Genomic DNA, 12561 nt, shown 5'->3' on the forward strand with positions numbered 1-12561 from the left:
AGTGCTGGGATTTGCTGTATTTCTGGAAGAAATTGGACAAGATGGTGCTCACTGTAGATTGAGTGGTCTCTCTGAAAATATTTCCTCCCAGTTCCCTACCACAACACACCAAAAGGCACACAGCGGTAAGGCGATCTGCCTCCACTCCAGCCTCCCCATTAGGTCCGGGAGCGCAGATCCATGCTCCCCACATCTCAGAATAGATTGATTTAAAACTTAAAGGATGGCAGGATAAACGAGCTTCTTGTCTCATTACCTGACATTATCAGCCTTGCTTGTTCAGGAGACCTTTGCAGATACGCAACAGGAGAGAAGCAGCCTTATCAGCATTTCATTTTCAAAGGATGCAGCTAGGTCTATCAAACACACTAAAAATAGAACATGCTCAAAGCATTACTGTTCAGTTCCATTCAGGCAATCTGGCAAGTCTTAGAAATCCATGCAGCAGTATCACTATCAAAAAGGGACGAAGAAAAAAGCACTTACACTGGAGCTCATGTGTCTGACCACATCTCGAGGGACCACAGAGCGATCTTCAAGCTTCAGCTAAGAGGAGAGAGAGAGAGATACGGAATTTAGTGACCTCACAGATGATACTTGGTCAGAAATAACACATCACACACAGATGTACAGTATCCTGTTCCTCCGGACCGAGGATGTTTTCAGTAAAGGATGCTGAAGTATGTCAGTACAGAGTTAACCCCCTTGGCATGTTTGCAAAATCCAATTGTCAGATCTGAAACAGCAACCAGTGACCTGTCCACGACTGTGCTCCAAGTCGGCAGACACATCAAGAAGGCTGCAGACATTCTGACTTGCTCATCACTTCAAGTCAGTCATAATTTCCCACCCACATCCAGTCTATGTACTAGAGAAGATGGAAGACACAGGAATAGGAGCATCATACCACAGTTCTGTGTCTTATCCTGCACTTTTTTCACCCAAGATACCCCAAATACCTGCGGAGACCATGTTTTAAGCAAGGTACGATACAGTAAGACAACTCAGCTGTCAGGGGAACTGGCTTTGGTGCCAAATTCACTGCTGCAAGAACTTGCCTTTGGGAAAAACAGGAAAAGAAATGGCTGTTGCTGTACTTGTTAGCCCCCAGGTCCATGCAGGTAACACAAAAAGTTGACAAGAGCGTAGATAAAGTCACAGCACTGGTTCATACTCCAGCTCCTGCTAAAGCACTTGCTGGCAAAGAGCTAGTGCTGGCAACAAAAGATGCGGCTGGCCCATCGGTACACCTTCTACACCAGTTCAGAGCTGCAGGCTCCGGGAGTCATTACTGGTAAGGGAACGTATCACTTGACAAATCTCCAGTGACTAGTGGCCCGTTAACCAAGTGATGTCCTCCAGAAGTGGTCCTTCATCGAGCTGTTTCAGCCATCTCAAGACTATTCGCAGGCTATTTCAACAAGTGTTATCAGCAAGCTCAAAACTACAAAACGCAGTTGCCATCGAACACACAAATACTAAAATGTTACATGAGGGATAATATCTTAAACGTACTAACAGGGAGGCCACAACTGAACTCCAATTTCAGGTTTGCTTAGCCTCCCAGTAACTCAGTAAAGATTTCCTCTGCTGAACTGGGAGAAGCGTCACCTGCATTTCAGCGGTCAAGAACATATTTGCACTGGTACATCACTCTGAGCCCTGCAAACGCACCAATTACACACCACGCATTTCAGGAAGCATCATGTGAACACAGCATCAGCGACAGAGCCTCTTTCACATCTCACTTCCAGAATCCACCTCTCCACTGCTGCTGCATTCATTGCTTCTCCTTGCTGATCCCCAGCCCAAAATCCACCATGCTTTGTCAGCATTTCACCCTAACCCACACCCTGCCCTACAGCCTGCTTTACTAAATTAGACATAAATCTTTAATCCAAGGACAGGATCCGGAATCAAACCAAAGTACCTGAGTATTTATTGCCTTCTTGATTGTGCGTTTCAGTAAGAGAGGAAGAGAGGCAGCCAGCCAGGCTTTTAGACCCAACTTCTGGAGTCAGAACTCCACAGCAGTGGGAAACCTGAAGCCTCACTCAGCCCATTTCCAGATTGTGGAAGTATTTCCATTGCCTTGTACATCCCACCAGGGTATACAGATAGATATCAATTTTTATACAGCTTTCTAAAATTGTTAGTTAAAATAAGTACCGTATAGATAGCCTCTTACCATCCAGAACTGCGCAGCAACATTCACATTGCAGTAAGTATTCGCATGTCAGCAGCAGTCTGGGTATTTTAACTGAAGTCCTCTTGCTGCAGAGCTCCAATTGGATAATACTACTTTCATTTCAACATGCATTAGGGCAATTTCATCTCTGACACATGGTGTTTAAATTGATGCATTATGTTTCAACATATCATTGAGCCATACCTCTCTTCTATATTAAACAGTACCTGAAGAACCCAGGCTAAGGTGATCTGACCTGGCAGCAGCAATATTCTTGGGTCAATTCTGGTAAACTGTAAAAGTTGTAAATGAGTAGGCTTCCTGTTTTGTGATCCTTCCTGAAGGATACAATCACACAAATTCTTCCCAAAGTGAGACATAAAACTTTCTCTGCAGGGGACCTACATTTAACCTGTTTACAGATCTCTCGATTTTTAAAGGCAGCACAACTATTTTCAGCTTCATGTGCCAGACCTACCTACCTCAGCTGCTAGGATAACCAAACCAAGTCATAGGCAGAATGCCAGCATCAACAATAAATACTTAGCAGGTCTGTCATCGCACAAAAGACTGTCAAAACCCAGCAGAAACCCAACTAGAGGAAGCCAGAACTGCTGTTGATGAACACATGACAGGTCAGTCATTCCTCCTCTCGTCTGCTGCACCCAGAGCGATGCAATCATCAGCCGAAGGTTATCCCCCTCGCTCAGGAGGAGGGAATTCAGTATTGGAGAAGCACTTTTAAAATAGGTACTTACAGCTCAGTTGCTATATTTATCTCTATGAAAGTCAGTCCTAACACGAGCAGTTTTATGTTCTAGCCATGCAGCTTGATAATAGCCCCAAGAATGAGAAATATCCGTTTCCCAGAGATGCTCTCAGCCAGCTCTGCACTCCTGTATGCCAACCTGGGCTCAACACCCTCCAACCGCCTCAAACACAAGGCATGTTCTGTGTTACCTTTTTAAAAAAATAAAGTCACATTTACGTACGTTAAATAAGGCAAACCAAAGATACCCATCAGTACACACACACTTTACGCAGGCAAAAAGGGATGAACACCACACACACACCAGGAGTCAGTGATGTTGGTTAGTGCACCCACTGCAAAAAGCAGCAGCAGCAGAATAGCTCCAGCACCCATCGATTTCCTCCGCTGTTCAGATGCTGCCTTGGTGCTCTGCACTGAATCGATGCCTGAACTCCACAACAGATCTACAGCTGAGTCACCTCACTTCGAATGAAATAAGGTAGCCATCGCGGGTCTCACCTGGAACTAGGAGGGAAGGACAGACTTTCTGTCTAGCTGTTGAACATCAACTCATTAAGCTTATTGCTTCAAACCATTTGTTTAATTCTTATCACAAACTTGTTATTTGAAGCAAAATCTTTGTGGGTTTTTTCGTTGTTGTTTTGGTCTTTTTTTTTTTAATTAACTGTAGAGGTTGGGAGATATCTCTGTGACAGTAATCTGGGTTCCCACTCTAGCACAGCAGCTAGGTGTAAGCATCCTTGGGCAGGGCTGAGCTGAACTCACACTGTAACTCGCTGGGTTTAACCTCTCAACTCCATAAAGCCAATGGGAGACCTGGGGCCAATTTTCCTCTCCAACAGCTACCTTCTGACAAGAGATCAAAACCAGAACAATTAATTGTGATGATTTGGTACATCACTGGTACCCAACAGTGGACAAAAACGCCTCTCCACAGGCTCCAGCTACCAGCGTCACCCCCTCAATGTTTTATCCAAAGGGGAAAAGACAACACATACCTGCTTACTGCCAGCATGTCTCTTCCTTTCCTCTTCCCATGCACTCTCTTTTCTGTGTGGGGCAGGAGGTTTTTTCTATTTTACTTTAGGAGACATAAAACAAGGTAATACTGCCTGTAAACAGCAGCGTTCAGTTTTGCAGCTGCCATACTTCCCTCCAAGTGGGCAATGTTGTCACAGGAGAGAATTACGAACAAACTGTCCCCTGCTCCAAACAACACAAGAAGCGAGGGTGGGGGACAAGCAGAAGGGCTGAATACACCTACATGGAGTCACTGGTTGCTCGGTCTCAAACACGCCAGCACGCACCTCTTGCACAGGCTCCCTCACCCGCTCTCGAAGCAGCTGCCTGCTCAATGCACCTTGCAGGTTCAGCCCACGCTTGGGCACCACAAGGACAGGGACTTTGTCACTATGCTCATCATTGCCCAGGGCTGAACTTCAGATGCCAGGTCCCTGATCCTCAACAGCCAGTGACACACGGCCTCGGGAGCACACCTCCCACCAGGTCAGCCATGGTTTTACAACTGCCTTTTGCTCAGCTACCCAGCCACAGAGCGCAGCCTGGCTATGGGAGATGACACCTGATCCAGCTGAAAGCTTGCCCATACCAACCTGAACTGGCGAAGTTCACGCTTGGGCAGTGCTGTCTCATATAACTGCAATGTCTGACCAATAAAGAAAAAAATTTGCTTGAGGGTGCTTGTGTGATCCCCCAGCCTCTACCACCAATGCAATCACTGTGGTGAGGAGAACATCGGTTTCTATTCCAGACACCTCCCAGATTTTTTCTCCAAAGCAACACTCCTGGGAATGAGCACACAAGGATGAAGGAGAAAAAGCAGCACACAGCCACCCTCCCTTGGTAACTGCTTATAAAAATGGGAATACAAGACACTGCAAAAAAAAAAAAGAGGAAAGCACAATGCTGGAGACAAAACTCTGTATGTTTGTCTTAACTGCTACATGATGGTTGAGATGTTTATCCAGCTAAGAGTCAGAAGGGAGCTATCTATTGTGGAAGTTGCTTCTGCCACTGGAGTTAAGCAAGGTCTCGGCTAGCAGTGGTCACAGCCTTGCTTCATTGGGCTGACAGGCTCCTCACGGGGCTGTTGAACGACCTGCCCTCTCAGCACCTGGAAGTCCAGGTGAGGCAGGACATGGTGTACCATGAACCTGACAGCTGTTAGACCCTTTTCTCCAAAGGTGAAGCCATGATTCAGAAACCTACAACACCAGATAGCACTGATTCATGACTGGGACCACTGGAAAAACAACCTTCCTCCATGGAGCAGCTCCTGGCGACCACCAGCTCCAGTCCCAGGCACTAAGAGAAAGCAAACTGGTGCCAACTGATGCTATGACCAGCTGCAACCTGGAACAGCTCAGCAGCTGCCGTGGCACAGGGGTGGCTGTGGGATGGGTGTCCGTGGGACGGGAGGGAGCACAGCTGGCAGCAGGCTTGGCAGCAGCCAGCCCAAGTCGGCATCCTGCAATTTTTAATTCTTTTTTAACTCTGATTACACACCCAAATTCACTTCAGCTCAAACAGTAGTGTAGCGATCATCCCAACACAAGCTGTTATTTAAATCCAAATGAGGTGTCTAAAATAGAAAGTCAGCTGTCCAAATATAGCATGAATACACAGAGTTAGATGACAAAAGTTCAGAAATTCAAAGACCCAGAAGATCTGAAGCCAGGATATTTTTAATATAATTTCAGTATCAACACATTACTAGTGGCATCACATACAACTCTTAAGGAAAATATGTTCCACGGACAAAGTTCACTTCCCTTGAAAGACTTCTGTTACGTTGATCATATTGCATTGCACACGAGCCATCTGAAAAGCAGGAGGAGAGAGGATAAAGTAGCAAGAGCAGAGAATCCCACAGAAGCTCAGATTTAGTTCACGCTGTGACGTTTGAAGTGGCATGCATTGCTTCACTTCTAGTAACGGGAGCTTTCCAACCACACTGGGTTTCACGGGGAAGGAATATGGGAGAACAGGGCAGAAGCAAGCCTATAGAAACTTAAGACTCCTGAGAACTGAAATTCTGCTACCCAGAAGGGCTGAACAACAAGCTAGACAATACAGAGGGTTTTAAAAATTACCCTTGAGGGATGCAGCTGCAAAACTATAAGAACAAGTCTTCTGCACTGATGGGCACAGAAGTTCTGCCTGTGACAGCACCCAGCCACTCCTACATGGCAAGTATGTGTATTCTGGGGCTCTTCCAAAGTTCAAAATCTGTCAGAGACAGGAGGCTGTGGGGACTCCCACATTACTTGCACAAGAACTATGCAAGGTCTAGGCTTCTGCCTGATCAAGCAGTAGATGTCCGTGGCATGCTGCTCCCTACGCCCTGCTATAGAACAGTCAGTCACTGCTCTGCCACATAACTAACGCCTTTAGATGAGTTTGGGTTTGTAGCCATTTTGCATTTTCACATCATCATTCTGCATTTTCGTAATATCATGACATCACTTGTCATCTCAAAGCACTCAAAGAGTTACAAAGGAGAAAATATTTAGAGTTACTTAGGAATTGCACCAGGAGATTTAAAAAATTGTTCAACATGGCCTGTATTAAACGAACTCGCAAAAACTCTTGAGTGGTGCAGGAACACACAGTTCCCCATTTGGGTTGGTCAAAACAGGGGAAGGACACAGAGCAGGATCTTTGTTTCCTATATTCAGTGCAAAAGAGCCCAAAAGCTTGTTCACAAGGTTGTTCTGGGCAGTGCAAAGCACCATTCTGCAAAAGGTCAGGCTGATGATTAACTTCAGCTGCAGGAAGAACAGGAGAGGGGTAGGCAGGGAGATGCTAACATGCTTCCCAAAACTGGAATAAATGGTTTAAAGGACTTCACAGAAGCTAAGATGAAATCAAGACAGCTTTGCATCAGGTGCAGCACTACCTGCAGGCAGTCAATTGAGAACATTACAATTCTTCTGTTGATGCAAGCAGCAGATCTGAATCTGCCAATCATCCAACACTCAGCCCATTCACACCAGCAGCACACACCAAGATTCACCACTAAGCCTACCCCAAAGTAGTGCCTGTTACCAGCAAGCGACTGTGGATTTCACTGTACACCATGGATGTAACAGTAGGATTTCCTAACTTAGCTCACGGAGATCCCATAGCTGGTAGGGATGAACACAGCAGCTTCCAGCCCCAGGCTATCACACCGCTCTACCATCAATTTCCCTTCACCAGCTGAACAGCTGCAACAGTTTTAAAGCCCATGTACTAAGGGGACATGAATTTTTATCAAGTTACACACCAATTGTTTACAGGACTACCAGAGACAGTCAGCACCCGCAATCTTCTAAAGAGCCATTTAGGAAACACCCGGCAGGTGACTGCGCGGAAGGCAGCAAACGGGGGAAGCCTCTGCAGCACCCACAGGGGATCAGGCAATCTGAAAAGCAAGAATTGAATTCACTGTCTCTGCATTGCTGTTCCCTTTCAACACTGCTAGCAGCGCAGGAGGGCTTGTTACACAGGCAGCTTCAAAATCCAGCTGTGTCATTAGTTCCTATAATCTCCCAACACAGCCAGCCTCCCCTGGGACCTGCAGCTCTCATAAGACAAACTGACAGCTCTTTAATTTGTCTTTATGACACATTATGTAGACACAGAAACCTGAAGTTGTGCCACTCAGCTGAGTTCCTTCCAACTCCAGGCTGAAGATCCCCGAGCCTCCTCGACCTACACATCTACCTGCAATGGAGTTGTAGCTACTTTTGTTCCTGCCTACATTTCCAATCACTCTCCTTGTTGGGTTTTCCCCTCCTCATTTATTGGGTAGCAAAGCTCTTTGGTGGCAGAATATCCTTCCATCCTCTGTAGGTATGAAACTCTTTCTGCAGCACAGCTCTGGTCCTTCACTCACAGCCATACACTGCAGCATCTTCCACCCCTCCCAACAAACACCACCTCTGAGCCTTCTGGCTAAAAAACACTGAAAGGCTCTATTTTCCTTTTCCAAGAAGTGGAATTTGGCTAAAGAGTCCAAACAAATCATTGGATGCAACAAAAGTTCAGTTTAATTATGATGTGGGTAAACGCTGTGCTTCGGAGCAGAGGAATCTGGCTTCAACATAAACCTTTTGCTTAGCAAAAGTAAATCTTTTACTTGGATTTCCCTTGTCCAAGACTGTCAAGCATTATTTATTATACTGGCAACAAATCACTTCTGTAGCTCTGCAAATTTACATGACATTTTGGAAAACACCACAGGACAGATTCCCCGGCCTGCTGAATGCACCAATCTAAAAACAAAGTACAAGGCGGTAATTCAAGGGAAGGAAGACAAGACAACAGGAAGGTTATTGGGTTATTGTTTAAAGGAAAAGTAGGTTTGGGAGCATTTCCCAGCAGAGGGAGCAACACAGTTGGGAGAGAGGAGGATCCTGGAGGCAGAACCAGGAGAGCTGCACAAATCCCACCTCCCTCTACGGTTCCCTTGGACAGTGAATCACAACTACAACCAGCAACAGCAACTCCCGGCTTTTCAGCATCCTTAGTCTCACACTCCTATGCTGTGTGTAAAAGTTGAGCACCACCACTCATGAGAAAAGAGATGCGGCAACAGGGAACCCACTCTCGTGAGCCTGGGTTAGATGCCTGAAGAAAGGATAACACAGCAAAGTACCTGGTACCTAAAGTGCCAGCTCTGGCTTGAAAGAAGAGGGCCTCTAAAAGCCCGAGTTTTCTAGACTCAACAGGAAAGAATGATCTTCAGTGCAATTGGGAAAAGAGTTACAGAAAAGTCTGACTTTGTCCAACCTTGTCATCAAGTGCTGCTGCATTATTTGCTCAAACAGGCTTACATCCCATGTACTCACTCAGACCAACCAGTAACCAGGTCTTTCCATCTGGGAATGCAAAGCAACCCCTGTGCATGCAAAAGAGGTTTACAAAACCTTTGAGGAGACCTGAAAAACAATTCAGGAAGACTGAACATTATAATGATGCTCAGGATAAAGATACAGAAGGCTAAAGTTAAACTTTAAATACGTGGCTATGACTACAAAATATGAAGAGATGTGTAAGAGAAGATTTACTGGCTAGTCAGTCTAGAAGTAAGCCACTTAGTCCTGTGGGGAATCTTGCAAAAATGTCCCCTGTTACAGGATTTAGTCTAAACACAGGATTTTCCTTCTCACAGTAGTTTATAGTAAAAGACATAATCCCCTTTCTCAGTGTTTATATTTCTTGCTTCATGTACCCAGTATTCTGGGTATAGCAGTTCTGGGAAAATCAGTTGCTTAATAGAAAAGCCAAGCCAAGGCTAAAGATCTCCTCCAGGTGCAACGTCCCAACAGCACAGACATTACAGGACACCCCCATTCCCATTTTATTATAGGAAGATGGCTGATTAAAAGCAATACCGTCCTGCTACCTGTGCCTAAAAATTTGAGAAAACCTTGACAAAGAGCAATGCTCTAGCACCAGATGGCACTGTTACCTGAAAAAACCCACACGAGACTGCGGTTAAAGACCCAGGAGAAGCTGGCTGGAAGCAGTACGTAGGAAAGTAGACAACATTTTGCCTAGACATCAGCCAACGCTTCTCGCAGACAGGCTGTCTCAACACTCCCCCAGTAAAGCCCCATCTGAACACAGGTCAGAGCTAGCAATACCCACCGAGAAGAACAGAGCCGTGAGGAGCACAGCACCCCTCCAGACCCCCAGCCCAGCTTGTCGAGAGATGCCCAGTTCAAACAGGACCTGAGGGGATGGCTGTGGAAACCCTGGTGAATATCTAACCATCCAGGGTGAAAGCAACGGTTGTGCTGATATTTTTGGCAGTATTTAACAAGGCCTACGTGGGTCTAAAGAATGAGATGCATTTGACTGCTAGAAGAGACTCCCCTAAGGAGAAGCTCACCTGGATGCTCACACCAACCGGTGTGACAGTGAAAGAGCAGAAGCCCATTCCAGCCACCAGTCAGAGTCCTGGGATCCCCAACAGCCCACTGTTTTAGCTTGCCAATTAAGCTGTGCTCTTCCTTGAGTGCAAAGAGTCTGCCAATAGCTCTTTCATTTACCTGAAGCAAAAGGAAATTGTTGCCTCGGGAGGGAGATGGCAGTTGTTACACAACAGGTTTTCCACCTTTTTGCTGGACTGCACTAGGTTGCCATCTGGACAGCATCAGCGCTGTAGAAATTAGTCACTCGCCACTCCGAGCAGCATTTGGGGCACACTGCCAGGCCTGGAGGAAACTGCTCGACCCTCCATCTGCCTTTCCAGAGAATAAAAGGATGCTGCAAGGAAATCTGTGTGACTATCGTGGACTGATTCCCTCCTGAGGCACAGTAAGTACACCACACCTTCCGATGGCTTTGGGCGTAGGAATAAAGAGTATATCCATGAAAAATATTCCTTTGCTCCATTCCTGGAATAAAGCAGGGAGGGCTCTTCTGCTGAGACCAAACTGGACTCTGCTAGGTTGGTGGTAACTCTGTGCTAAGGAATGAAGCATCTCCTCTCCCCTTGCAATCAGGTCAGCAGTGTGCAGGAGGAACTCATTACTAGCCCACAGCAAAAATCCACCTTGCAAAAACTGCCAGGGAACAGCAAGAGGGAGACGTATCAACAGAAAATCACCGTGTCTGCTTTCCAGCTGGTTAGCTCATATGCTGCTGCTGTGAATACAAACCAGCCATTTAAATTAGCTTCTAATTGTTCACAATTATTCAGAGACAGCATAACCTGCAAACAGCTTTAAGACAGCAGGCAAGTAGGAGAGAAAGAATGGTTTAAGATGCTTTAACAAGATTCATATATTCATGCTTTGCAAGCCTCACAGCCTGCAATCTCCAGCAATGCTGCCTCTCTAACAGCCACCCACTCGCCCCCCACCATGTGTTTTGCACTGCAGAGGAAGATAACCCACCAGTGTTTCTACACTTCAGGTTTCTACTCTTTCTTGCTCCAGTTTTTGGAGTGGTTCAAAAATTAAACCAATAATATTTTGGTCTCCCCCAGTCGTTCACAGTCCCTGCACACACAGGCAGTTTGAGCAACACTATTTATAAAGCTGCTTAAAATTCTGGACACAGACAGAGCTCTTTGATAGGATGTCAGCCATGCGACACCCGAACGTAGGAGGTTGACACAGGATAGTTAGTGTAATACAGCCCACTCTTCTTTCCCTTTCTTTCACCCAGAGCCTCCACTACCACCCTCACAGGACTCCCTTCCCCCAAACACAGACAGAAATGTTTCACAATTGCTGCAATTTTCTCTCTTAGGAGAGAGGGAAGATATTAGCCTATTATCCTTAAATCCCTAGCATGACGGTTTTGGTTCACAGGCAAGACCCATGACAAGTCCAGCCAGCAGGTCAAATCACTTTAGGGGACTGAATCCATACAAACCTTAACACTGCAATTCCCTCACATTCAGCCACGTTTGGACCCAGAGGTACAGCGCTGCCACAGAGACAAAATGCTCCTCAAGGTCTAGGAACTGTAGGAAATTCAATAAACTTAAGCAGGATTATTTTATCAAATACAGAATCTCCTTGAGCAGACAAAACAACACCGAAAGGCAATGTATAAATAGCTCTAGCTGAAAGCACAGCAGATGCTGCGTCATGCTATGCTCCCAAGTCAGCCCTGGGCAGTGCGTGCACAGAGCTGACCGGCCTCTTCTAGCTTCCCCGAGTTTCATGCCTGCTCTGAATGAGAACATCCCCCTGGAAAAATATTCTTGGTTGAGCTCACGTGCAGAACACACTCCCCAAACTCACTGCAGTGCCTCACTGCTCTGCTACGTATGAGGGATGCCGCATGGACAGATGGGCTGCCTGAAGCCCAAGGAGAAGCGGCAGAGCAGTGAATTCACACAGCGGATCAGGACTGGGGCAGATCTGCTAGCCTGGCTGGGAAACACAGGATGCTAGGGGCTGGAGATGGGGGCAGTTTCCACGGCTAGTGGTTCAGAGTGCTCAGGGGGACCTCTGACATCTAGCTTACAAGGAAACCAGTATCACTGCCTCCTCATCAGGACACAGGGAGGGCAGAGGGCTAGGGTCACCTCTCCAGTCCCTCCTCGCACAGGGTGAAGGCAAGCGCTGCTTTAACCAACAGCTAATGCTAGCTGCAAGACATAGCAAGTGTTCTGCAAAGGCTTTCTGTCAAACAGCATGCCTCCTGAACCAGCTGTATCCACAGTTAAATCATATGTGGGTTTAAAAAGAAAAAGCAAAGCCTCTACATCCAGTTCAAGCAACCTCTGGAATGCTACAGAGAATCCACCCAAAATTCAGTGAGAGCGTGGGTACCCTGTGCATGCATTTATTCCAGATAAACAGCAAAGCCACTCCCCCAGCTCACACTGCAGACGAGAGCGTGTGAATGCTACTGGGACAATGCAGCACAATTGCATCATTGCCCAAAAAACCTCAGCTGCATTTTCTATTCACTGAAAGAGTTTCAATTATCCCCCCCGTACATAAATGCTGTACTGGCCATCACAAAAAGAAGGAACAGCCCCTGATGAATGTACACCAGGCTACAGAAGCCCAGTCATTTAACAACTGAATTTCTGCAAGCCTTGCACTGTTACGTGCCTTTTTATTTC

At 46.3% G+C, this 12561-nt stretch overlaps 1 protein-coding gene across 1 annotated transcript in view; it reads right to left on the bottom strand.

The window, feature by feature from the left end:
• The window catches only part of UBE2O (ubiquitin-conjugating enzyme E2O), a 27525-nt gene extending 27027 nt beyond the window's left edge, over positions 1-498 (bottom strand). The window contains 1 exon segment of the mRNA XM_010077975.1: positions 487-498. Coding sequence (XP_010076277.1) covers positions 487-498 — 12 coding nt within the window.
• Between the last annotated feature and the right edge of the window lie 12063 nt (positions 499-12561).

Source organism: Pterocles gutturalis, unplaced genomic scaffold (genome assembly GCF_000699245.1).
Source record: "Pterocles gutturalis isolate BGI_N339 unplaced genomic scaffold, ASM69924v1 scaffold2811, whole genome shotgun sequence".
Lineage (NCBI taxonomy): Eukaryota > Metazoa > Chordata > Aves > Pterocliformes > Pteroclidae > Pterocles > Pterocles gutturalis.